This window comes from Syngnathoides biaculeatus, chromosome 11 (assembly GCF_019802595.1).
Source record: "Syngnathoides biaculeatus isolate LvHL_M chromosome 11, ASM1980259v1, whole genome shotgun sequence".
Lineage (NCBI taxonomy): Eukaryota > Metazoa > Chordata > Actinopteri > Syngnathiformes > Syngnathidae > Syngnathoides > Syngnathoides biaculeatus.
The window spans coordinates 19,680,447-19,692,325 of record NC_084650.1 but is presented as its reverse complement, the minus strand read 5'-3'; the positions used below and the strand labels follow the sequence as shown (position 1 = coordinate 19,692,325).

General features: G+C 40.3%; 1 protein-coding gene across 2 annotated transcripts; it reads left to right on the top strand.

Moving 5' to 3' along the window:
* The first annotated feature begins 3,101 nt into the window (after nucleotides 1–3,101).
* cab39l1 (calcium binding protein 39, like 1) lies at nucleotides 3,102–10,539 on the top strand. 2 transcript variants are annotated; one of them, XM_061835447.1, is made up of 9 exons: nucleotides 3,102–3,307; nucleotides 3,945–4,084; nucleotides 4,183–4,347; nucleotides 5,090–5,208; nucleotides 6,988–7,156; nucleotides 7,245–7,304; nucleotides 7,378–7,443; nucleotides 7,527–7,670; nucleotides 7,802–10,539. In XM_061835447.1, exons 2-9 carry the CDS (start codon nucleotides 3,968–3,970, stop codon nucleotides 7,991–7,993), a joined length of 1,032 nt encoding a protein of 343 aa, XP_061691431.1. In that variant the 5' UTR covers nucleotides 3,102–3,307; nucleotides 3,945–3,967; the 3' UTR covers nucleotides 7,994–10,539. The 2 variants fall into 2 exon arrangements, with proteins under 2 accessions (XP_061691431.1, XP_061691430.1); XM_061835446.1 differs by having other exon boundaries at nucleotides 3,103–3,555.
* The last annotated feature ends 1,340 nt before the right edge of the window (nucleotides 10,540–11,879 follow it).

Here is an 11,879-nt window from a genome sequence, read left to right as displayed (position 1 = left end):
CCTAAACCAAATAGAAAATCTTTGTTTCTCAGCGACACCCCACAAACCTGTTTGATCTAGAGAAGATCTGTGTGGAGGAGTAGGCCAAAATCTCTCCTGCAGTGTGTGCAAACCTGGTGAACAACTACAGGAAAAGTTTGACCTCTGTAATTGAAAACAAAGACTACAGTACCAAATATTAACATTGGTTTTCTCAGGTGTTGAAATACTTATTTGCAGCTGTATCACACAAATAAATCGTTAAAAAACTATTGTGATTTCTGGATTTTTCTTTCTCACAGTGGACATGCACCAACAATGAAAATTTCAGAGCCCTCCATGATTTCTAGGTGAGAGAACTTGCAACATAGCAGGGTGTTCAAATACTTATTTTCTTCACTGTATATGATTATTTTGTCTTTCTTGGTAGTAGCATCAAACCAGACTGTGATGGATTAACACAGAACCAATTTCGATGAGAGCCATATCAGACTGCGTCAACATTATCTGCGGCACAGTGTACTTCCTCAGAAGCTGCAGGAAGTACTGTACACCCTTTTACTGGGCCCTTCTGAGGTTGGAGCAGACATTGGCCTCCCATTTTAGGTAGAGGCTGCAATTGCCAGGAACTTTAAAGGTTTTGACGGTTGAGGCTGAGCAGTTTGGCAGCGCGCGGCGCAGCTGTGGCAAAGGATGTTTCCTGAAGTCCACGATCATCTCGACAGTCTCGAGCGTGTTCAGTTCCAGGTTGTGTTGGCTGCATTTTCATGTCCTGTGTGGTCATGTCACCAGGGATTGTCATCGTCGCCACTCAGAGGAAACCTGGACGACTTCCATGCCTGCCGGGGGCATTGCCCTGCGACCCCTGACTCACCGTTTAGCTTTTGTCTTGGACTACGATCAGGGACGGGAGGAAGAATCCTTAGAGATTGATGACGCAATGCAGTCCTGTTGCTGAAGAGGAGGCCACTATGGACTTTTAGAACCAGTGTTGTCCCTCCTCAGTCTTCTTCGCCTGTCACTGTTTGGCTGCTTGAGGTTCTGCTATACAAAGTGGGACTTTCTCCATCCAGTTCTCAGTGAATTATGTCTTCTAACCACCAACAAAGTCTAAGTTTCACTGTCCCAATTCCCGTTTTCATGACTTGGTCTGGAAACCAATTACCAATCTTTAAAGACTCTCAACCTGGACTCTGAACAAAACTGTCTGTCACGCATTTGCCACTGCACTTGTCGGAGTTGATATTAGAAATAATTTCCAGTGCATTTTGATTGCTTCAACGAGAAAGACAATGTCAAGATTTTTTTTTTCTTAATTCTATGAACAATTTTGGGTATGGCAGTACTGGAAACCCTTTTTGAGCTCAATCACCAGCTTTTGACCCTTTCAAGTGGATTTCAGGTATGCAAGTAAATCTGTGCCACCAGGATTTGAATTTGAAATGTAAAGTGATCACATTTTCAATTGTTGTATTTCAGTGTAACTTTTCAATGTTAACAATTCAAGTGGCTACAATTCGCTGTCTGAAATTCACCGTTTGTGCCACCAGGCAGGGTTACTTCAGGTCAGAACCCAACATCCAGCCAATCGCAGTTACGCTTTCTTAGTCACGTGACGTCACATATTAAGAAAGCGTAACTGGATTGGCTGGTTGTTTGGTTCTGACCTGTAGTAACCCTGCCCAGTGGCACAAACGCTGACTTTTAGACAGTGAATTGTAGCCACTTGAATTGTTAACATTGAAAAGTTACACTGAAATACAACTATTGAAAATGTTTTGACTTTACATTTCAAATTCAAATCCTGGTGGCACTCATTTACTTCCATATTCGGGCGATGTTTGGCAAAGCCGTTGATTGTGTGGCTGTTGACATCCCAGACAAGCAACTTTTTTTTTTTTTTTTTCTGAAAAAAAAAAAAAAAAAAAAAAAGATGACGCCTGTAGGAGGAAAACCCTATCCGTCCATCCATTTTATGAGCTGCTGATCCTCACAAGGGTCGCAGGAGTACTGGAACCTTTCCCACCTGTCATCGGGCTGGAGGCGGTGTACACCCTGAACTGGTTGCCAGCCAATCACAGGCCACATGGAGACAGACCAGAGTCATCCTCACAATCACACCTAGTGGCAATTTAGTGTCCAATTAATGTTGCATGTTTTTTGGGATGTGGGAGGAAACCGGAGTGCCTGAGAAAACCCACGCAGGCACGTGGAGAACATGCAAACTCCACACTGGTGGAGCCGGGATTTGATCCCGAAGCCCAACGCTCTAGCCAGTTGCTCCACCGGTAAACTCTATACTCATAAAATATTGATTAAAAAAAATTAGCATCATTACTTGAAAGGGGTGGATAATTAATTTAATTTGTGTCAGTGATTATTTATTTGATTGAAAACAGAGGTACCATGGTTTTGCCATTGTTTTAATCATTGGATATTATTCATTTTATAGTTCACTAACTCGTAAAAATTATGAAATGAGATTAACATAAAAATTATATGCATTGCAAGGTTTGTATAATGGTAAATTATAGAAATAATCAATCGTGTTGCATTGTATTGCACTTTGTCAAGTTGGGTAACATATGGCGCCCTCTTCTGTCAGTATCCCGTCTTTTTTTTTAATCACAGATATGAACAATAACTAGAAACCGCCTCTTTTGAAATGGATGCCTACATTGCCTCAAAGATGGAAGGGTCAGAGTCGTGAACGAGTTCTATGTGAGTGTACAGTAAGAAAAGCAAAAGACGAAGGATGCCGGTACATTATGGTGCACGCGATTGCGTAAAACACCGAATGATTATGACACGACAACTGGAAGTAACTTTCTATACGTAAAATATATTGTCTGTCCGTTTTCAAAATTATGTGTTACTGGCACATGATATGGCTCTTATTAAAAAATAGGGAAAAATCACATAAAACAAACTATGAAATTACCCCAAAAAAATTAGGTGTCGACAAAAAGAAAATCTCAGGAAAATCGAATAATATTAGCAAATGACGATTTAATTAAATGCGCATGCATTAACTTTGACAGGGACACCGACCTTTCCAAAATGGCCACCAAGTAGGCAAAGAGGTTAACTGAGTTGCAAAACCGTTCTGGTTTATCTACTCTCTGTATCTTTGCAGTGAACACGATTCGCTAAAATGGATGTCAGTCATCGTGTGGGACCAAGCATACCCACCCAGTGTCCCCGAAAAGAGGAGAGAGGACGAGCGTTTCAACAACAGTAGACAACGGGGAAATGAAGTTGCCAGTCAGGCCAGCCAGCTAGCTTTCTCCTTTTAAAACTCGGCAGCCAGCTAGATAGGTGATAGCTGGTAAGTAGTTGGCAGGTTTAGATGAACTACACCGCAACGATGATCCTCCATGAATAAAAATTGTAGTCGCATTTTGTTACGAGTCGCCGGGCATACAAAGCTTCTGGTCTGAGACAAGGTTACATTTAAATGTAGTCTTACTGAGGAAAAAGGAAAAAAGAAAACAAGGAAGAACTTGCTAGCTTAAAAGCTAACATTGAGCCACCTCACTTCCTACAACGTCAAAAACTCCACTTCACATTTGCTCGGTGAGTTTTGACACTCGAGAATCAACTTTCGTGTGTTTTACGCCGTGTCCACTCCGCGTAGGATAGAAGGTTGCTTGTTTCTTGCTTCTACAGTTCACAAGCTCGCTAAACTTTGCCGTTGAACCTTTTGCAGCTGTGACATCGTTTTCTACTTGACACCCGTCACAATTATTTAACTTTGATAAAAATGTTAATAGAGAACGTCGATGTCGTTCGTAAATCTGGTATGAATAGTTTACTACTACCAAGTGTCGAGTTTCAACTCCTGGCGCCGTGGCCTTACTTTGCTCAGGTGTGCGTTTTGCATCCATTTTCTGGTGCACAACAGTGGGACATCACAGTTGTATTTTTATGTTTATTATTTCTTTTTTTTTTTTTTTTAATGACAGGGCCCGGATAACCTCATCCAGTCATGCCTTTTCCTTTTGGGAAGTCTCAGAAGAGTCCAGCAGAAATAGTGAGGAGTTTGAAAGAGAATGTGGCATACATGGAAAAACTGGACGCCGGTGAAAGTAAAAAGTGTGAAAAGGTCAGCACTTGTCGACGGTAACTTTTGAAAAGGTTTTTGACCATTGGAATAGTTGTAACATGGTAATGAGTGTCTTGATTTATCCGCACGCTTCTCAGGTGGCGGAGGAAGCTTCAAAAAATCTAGCTTCCCTGAAGGAGGTGCTTTGTGGGACAGGTGACAAAGAGCCGCAAACTGAGGCCGTGGCGCAACTTGCGCAGGAGCTGTACAACACCAACCTTCTCATTTCACTCATTGCAAATTTGCAAAGGATCGACTTTGAGGTAGGAAACGTGTTCCTCGTTACTTTACTATTTTTTATATAAAAGGATTGCTTTGCGAGAAATAAATGGATCGATGCTTAAAGGGGAACTCCGGTGGATTGCATTAACAATGTATCCAATAGGTCATGTCATATGTACTCTATCTTGACAATGAGATGTTAAATCCTCTCTCATTTAATAGTGTTTTGAGAAGATTTTTATCGACAATTACGAATTTTCAGGGGGCGCAGCCATTTTGGTGAGTCACATGACCTACATAGGCGGATGTGACGTGATACGTGCCGTTCCAAACGGTCGATTACATGGGAGACCATTATGCTCCAATGCAGATTTCTTGAATTCATCCTCATCTGATGAAGAAATAGCAGTATCGGTTGATCGGGAAGACGGAGTAATACTTCCATACAGATTTGAACCTGTGGCTGTTAGTAATGCCGCCGAGCGGTGGAGCCAAGAGCTCGCTCCCCGCGGGGCAAGTATCACGTCACATCCGCCCACGTAGGTCGTGTGACTCGCGAAAATGGCAGCGCCCCTGAAAATTCGTAGTTGTCGATAAAAATCTTCTCAAAACATTATTAAATGAGAGAGGATTTAACATCACATTGTCAAGATAAGAGTACATATTACATGACCGATTGGATACATTGTTAATGCAAACCACCGGAATTCCCCTTTTAACCCAAATGCTTTTTCGTGTTGCCACCACTAAACCATTTAACCGAGTTTTTGTATTTTCACACAGGGGAAAAAGGATGTGGTTCACCTGTTCAGTAATATCGTGAGACGTCAGATTGGCACTCGCACTCCCACGGTAGAGTACATCTCTACACACCAACAGATCCTCTTTATGCTTTTAAAAGGGTAAGTAGAGTATTTTAGACAATCATATTCACACCATGAGAAAGTTTCGGACATGACTTTAACTTAACGGGCGTTTGAAATTTCAAATCTACCTTTCATTTGTACCAACAACTCCCAGGGAGCACACTTGACCTTGTTGCATTTACTTGTGGGTTAGACATGTAAATGAACGTAATGATTGTCAAAAGGTCGTTTTAAAGCCGTCTCAGACGGAGCTGTCTTGTGAAAACAGTTCTCAATTGTGGATGTACAGTTTGTTATGAGTGGGTCAGCTGAGGCTGCTATCTGACTGATGGCGCTCATTTGTCTGATCTAGATCAAATAATAAGAGTTTTCTGCAGTAAAGGTTCCCTCCTGGAAGCATTCATTTGGTTTAAGGGTCTCTTTGCATCCTCCAATTTAGATAGACCGATTATTGGGAAGGCCGATAGTCAATGTTTTTAACGCATCAGCCTTAAAAAAAAAAAAAAAATGGAACAGACATTCACTCGAACCTAGGTTAAGAATCACTGGTGTATGTATGTAGGTGTGTAATATATATATATATATATATATATATTATATATATATATATATATATATATATATATATATATATATATATATATATATATACACACACACACACACACACCGGTCTACAGAGTACATTTGTAAAGGAAATACCATCTGGTACATACATACGCCGCAGCTGTGTAAAAGCCGCAAGTGCCCACATTGAAACACAAGATATTTACAAAGAAAGACGGTACACCGAGAGTTTAACATTAGCGCCGCACTAATAGGGCTGGTTAAAAAAAAAAAAAAAACTACCCGTGAAAATCACTGAGACGTGGCAGTAACACGCTAGCGCAGTGCTAACAGGGCCGGTCTGATAAAAGTTACTTGCGGGCGTTAGAAAAATGCACAAATTAGCCGCATCACCGCATAAACTGCAGGGTTGAAAGCGTGACAAAAACAGAGCACACCTGGTCATAAGCCTCACCCAGTACATTTGTAAAGGAAATACCATTTGGTACGTACATATGAACTAGTAGGGGCCATTTTGTTACTATGGGTAGCACCCAGGAAGCTACTAGTGTGGGACACATGCCTACTAGTTGGACCTTGTACTATTACTGAAGTGCAGCACAGTAGTTTATTAGTAACATTTAATTGCATTGTAGTCGGTCACAATTGGCAGTAGGGGGGGGGACTACCATAATTCGTGGGCTACAGAACGGACCTGGTTATAAGCCTCACCCAGTACATTTGTAAAGGAAATACCATTTGGTACATACATTGGCCGCAGCTGCGTAAAAGCTGCAAGTGCCCAGATTGAAACCCACATTGAAAAACGAGATATTTACAAACAAATACGGGACACAGAGAGTTTAACGCTAGCACCGCCGTGCTAATCCTAATGCTATGATGTGCTAACGCTCACGCTAGCACCGCACTAACAGGGCTGGTTTAAAAAAAAAAAAAAAAAAAACATACCAGTAAAACGCTAGTGCAGCGCTAACAGGGCCGGACCGGTAAAAGTCACTTCCTCGGCGCATGTAATCCACCAGTCTCATTCTTACCTTTTCTGATCGAGTTTCCCCTTTGTGACCGTGAGGAAAAAAAAAAAAAAACTGCACAAATTAGCCGTATCACTGCATAAACCAAAGGGTTGAAAACGTGTGAAAAACGTCATGGCTTATAGGCCGGAAGTTACGGTGTGTATATCTGCTGGTTAGTTTGAAATTTTGCCCATGACCAAAACTGACTTATACGGTGCGGTCTTTATCTTTACAGATATGAGAGTGCAGAAGTCGCTTTGAACTGCGGAATGATGCTGAGAGAGTGTCTTCGCCATGAGCCATTAGCTAGGACGATTCTCCTCTCTGAAGAGTTCTACTCTTTCTTCCGATATGTGGACCTCTCCACCTTTGACATCGCGTCAGATGCTTTTGCATCATTCAAGGTACGCTAGGATCCTTGTTTTAATCCTGTCTGTTCAGGATTGTAAAGATGCCCTTGAAACAACTCAATTTTTTTTTCCCACCTTGCAGGATCTCCTCACAAGACACAAGCTTATGTGTGCTGATTTCTTAGAGACCAATTACGACCGGGTAAATGCTGAAATTTCCTCACCAGAAGCAACGTTGTGAATTGATTTTAATGTCTTTTGAAAATGTTTGCAAGGTTTTTACAGAATATGAGAAGCTCCTGCATTCTGACAATTACGTCACCAAACGGCAGTCTTTAAAGGTATCGCCTTTGCAGCTTTAACATCACTCAAAAGTAGTTTTAATATTTGCTGTTGATGATTAAGTTTGTGGACCAAATTTCAGCTCCTGGGGGAACTTTTGCTGGATCGACACAACTTCACGGTCATGAAAAAGTACATCAGCCGTGCCGAGAACTTGAAGCTGATGATGAACATGCTAAGAGATAAAAGTCGCAACATCCAGTTTGAAGCGTTCCACGTTTTCAAGGTGAGTGGTCCGATTGTAATAACTCCACTGTTAACGTAACATTCTCTTTGAACTTCTTTCGAGAAATTCTTTGGTTGGGCGCATCTATGGTCTGCTTAACGACAAGAAACTTTTCTTGTTGGCCCCCAAAGGTATTTGTCGCAAACCCCAGCAAGACTCAGCCAGTGCTGGACATCCTGCTGAAGAACCAGGCCAAGCTGGTCGAGTTCCTGAGCAACTTCCAGACAGACCGGTCCGAGGATGAGCAGTTCTGTGACGAGAAAAACTATCTGATCAAGCAGATCAGAGACCTCAAGAAGCCCGCGTCTCCCGAGGAAGCTTGAGGCTCCAAAAGCGGTAGATCCAGTAGTGGGCGGCCAGCGTTTAGACGTGCTTCTGTAAGGTTTAGCGTTAACTGCAAAAAATACAAGGACAAACTAAAGATGGCTTTCTTCTATTTTTAGTCTGGATGGGATTTCCAAATAGCAGCCAGAGTCGGGCCAAAAACCGTAGTGCTTCTTTGGTGTTCAAATGTCTTTTCTTATAACGTTGGACCTTAAACTGTTTCTATTCCACATTTTTTGACAGCACAGACCGTAGAATGAAAACACCCCTAGTGGTAGCATTTGCTCCGGCAGTAAGATGGTGACAGACTCTCATCTGTTTTTTGGACTGGAAAAACTGATGGGCGCATTCATTTAAAAAAAAAAAAAAAAAAGATCTAATTTAACCTCTCCCATGAAAGGATCTGATTCATTGCCTTATTGTTCAGTTTCTCTTTCATCCGAGGATTTGAACAATGTTGAAACACAGCGTTGGCATGTGGCTCGTATTAACCAAGTTTGCACATTGTCATTCCCGGTGCCTAATATGTAGCCTTTATGGGCGTAGGCTGCATTTTGCGCTGAGAGGTTAGCGAGGATATCCCCCACCCCACCGCACCCCCAATCCAATGCGTTTGCAAGCACCGGAAGAGAAAATCGAAACACCAGAGGAACGAATTGATTGCGAGGTGATTTTTAGCCAGCGCTCGGCTGGGCGAGCACGTCTGAAATAGAAACCAGGCATCAGATAGCGCTCCGGGGTAGCTGCCATCCCTGCACCATGAACACAATATGCCAATTGATCTCACTGGGAGGGCCTCGTTCCACGCTCACATTGTCATGTACGTGCTATTAAGGCCGCACGGAAAAGCAAAAATAAAGCCATAGAATTCCGAGAAGACAGTTGGGAATTACTTCCCGGATAAAGCCGGAACATTGCTTGATTAAAGTCATAACTTTTGTTCCATAATTTTGAAAAGAGCATGATTTAGAAGTGCTTTTAAAGAAATAGTTATTTCTTTATAAAGTATGGCACGTCTCCAGCCTCTGGCCTCAAACTGTTTGAGGTTTGACTTTCACTCACTGAATTATGGCTTGAATCTGACCTCCCAATTTTGTCCCGTACCATTTTCAGTTGTAGATTTCTCAATTTTTTTTTTTTTTTTTTTTTGTGGGCTTAATACTCATTTACCCTATTTTAAATATTAAAAAAAGCAATTACTTCTCAGGCGTGGTTGATCCCAGGCAAATCTGTAAAGTTAAGATGGCATTTATGCATTGATGCTGCGAGAATGCACCTTAAGTATTTATGCAGATGCACATAAGAGTCATACCAAAGTCTGTCTGCCAATAAGTTATTTAGATTTTACCATTTAACCTCGCTTTATAAATTTTACTTGATTCAGAGAAATTGAGACTTTTTGTAAATTATGTATGAAATAATTTGTTTTGAAATGTTTTACTCAAATTATTTGGCAAATTCTACAACAAAATGTAGACAGGGTCAGGTGTCTTTTTGATAGTTTTTTTCTAAAATATATGATTGTAATATTGCTATTGTCCCACTGTGATGCACGTTCGATGCATCACTCAATCAAGAGGGACGATGTTAGTGATGAAAATATTGATTTCGATACAGTCACCCTCTCATTTGGTGTATCTGCTTTACTTCTGCCATTGGGATGAAAGTGTTAATATTTTGTGTGCGTGTGCACAGTCCTCTTTATAGTAAATACCTCAAAAAAAGAAAAATTGTGCCCACCACCCTTTGCTATTCCTGGACATTTCAATTTCAGTGGTTTGTATGCACGCATAATGTGAGCTCCATATGGGTCAAACTTGAACAGGGTTTTCTTCACGGAAAACATTTGAAAACAATATTTCATTGGGCGGTGCCACATTGATGTTACTTCATAATGAATTACAGTGTGGAGCCTTTATGTTGAGTGATGTTTTATTTAAAGACATTAAATGGATTATAGCGGTCGTGTTCATTTCACTTTGTTTTTTTTTTTAAACCAAAGCCTTCATATTTGGTGGATGTATCCAGCTCTGTCTAACAAATCTTTGTCTACAGCAATCCTAACTATTGTCCTAAACATGCCCAAACTACGTACATAATTCTGTTTTGATGTCCAGTTTTAATTCGTAAAAACGATGTACACAATACAGTAGTCATACAGCTAAGTGTGTACATGTACAGGTATCTCTCTATTATACAGCCACTCTCGAGGGAGTGCCTAGTAACATTAGGCACCTTGTTTATATAGTGCTAAAAAAAAACATTTCATGTTTATAGAATCCTACCTCCGGTTCTGACTATATACAGTAAATCACTATTAACATAGTGATGTCAAATCCTTAATTGTTATACTGATAAGTAAGATGATGTCCTGATTAGTCTTCTAATTATTTCCTAATTCTGGTGGAATTTTGTGCCTTCTCCCCAGTTTCACCCCCCCCCCCATTGCGCTGAGTGAGTTACTTTTGGTGGAGTTCTCTGTACATAATAAGTTTATGAATAAAAGTGTGAACGCCTTCGTTAAATAAACTTTGTGGCAATTGAACTGCATGCGATCTCCTGATTTGTTTCAGATTCAGAAAGTCTTCAGGAGTCCTGTGAGTGATGGTTTGCAAATAGGAAATTCTGTTGATCTGGATTCAGTTTTAACATATGCGAACCACAATTGCAATAAGTTGAAATGTGTAAAATGAAATGGAAAGTTAATACTATGGTTTTGCAAACGTTTTCCAACTTGAATACACTGCAAAAACAAGATATTTAAACTGCTGAATGTTAATTGTGTTGCAAATATTCCCTCATTTTATTTTGCCACATGCCACTTGCATACCACACACAGACCTGATCTGATATTTAAAACCTGAACATCACAATTTTGAGGCATTCATGCTCACTACTACTTCATTGTGCTACCAGTTTATTATGATGTAATGTTCAATATGTATTATGTTACAATATACAGTAAACGCAATAGCAATCACATTCAGCTAACTAACTGTCCAGCTGAGTAGTTCAGTTTCTCAGCTACTAATAAATTTTCCTGAAATTTTGTGACAATTTTTGGTCTGATGAACTTTGATCGGGACCTTCATTGATCTTTCGGGTCTTGTTCCCCAAAGACACTGATCTGGAAAAAAAAAAAAAAAAGACTGGATGGCTCATTGGCCACCAAAAGTGAAGTTACCATCCGCCATCTTGACATTCCTAAAACAAACGTGCCGACCTGTGCGGCAACAGCGGTTAACTGCGATAATCGCCAGCTTCGTGGCTGTGAGAAAACATTCCACAGGTGAATTCGAAAGATTTACACGGACACTGTTAGTTTGTTTGTAAAGGTTTTTTTTATTTTCTGATGATCTTAATTCACTCGAACAAATTTTTGTTTACGGTTGTAGGCCAACGGTTGTTTGCGAAAAAGTGATGTAAATATTTTCCCAAACTTCATCAGTGGATAAGCGAGAAAACAGATTTTCTGTGAAATTTTTGATGAATTTCATAATACAGAACTCTGCAAATTGAATTTGATTTTCAAATGCGAGGAAACAAGTCAAAATTTTCTGTCTGAAATAGGACATCGCAGAGACAACAAATGAACAATGTGTTTAGTGTGTATTTTCCCATTGTGAGTCCTTCTTTCCATAAATATGAATGAATATTAATAACTGATTGACTTAAAATTTTATGTTTTTGTGAAAAAAAAAATGCTTAGTTTTTTGCTGTGTTATGATGATACTGCTTCACAGCGTATTTTGGGAAAAATTAAAGTCACGGAAATCGGGCCCTAAGTAATATGCAAGGTTTCTTCGTAATGTCTTTCCTTTGCACTGAGCCTCTTTTGGCTTACCAAGTCGAATTAAAAATCCTTCATGTTACCAGAACTGAAAA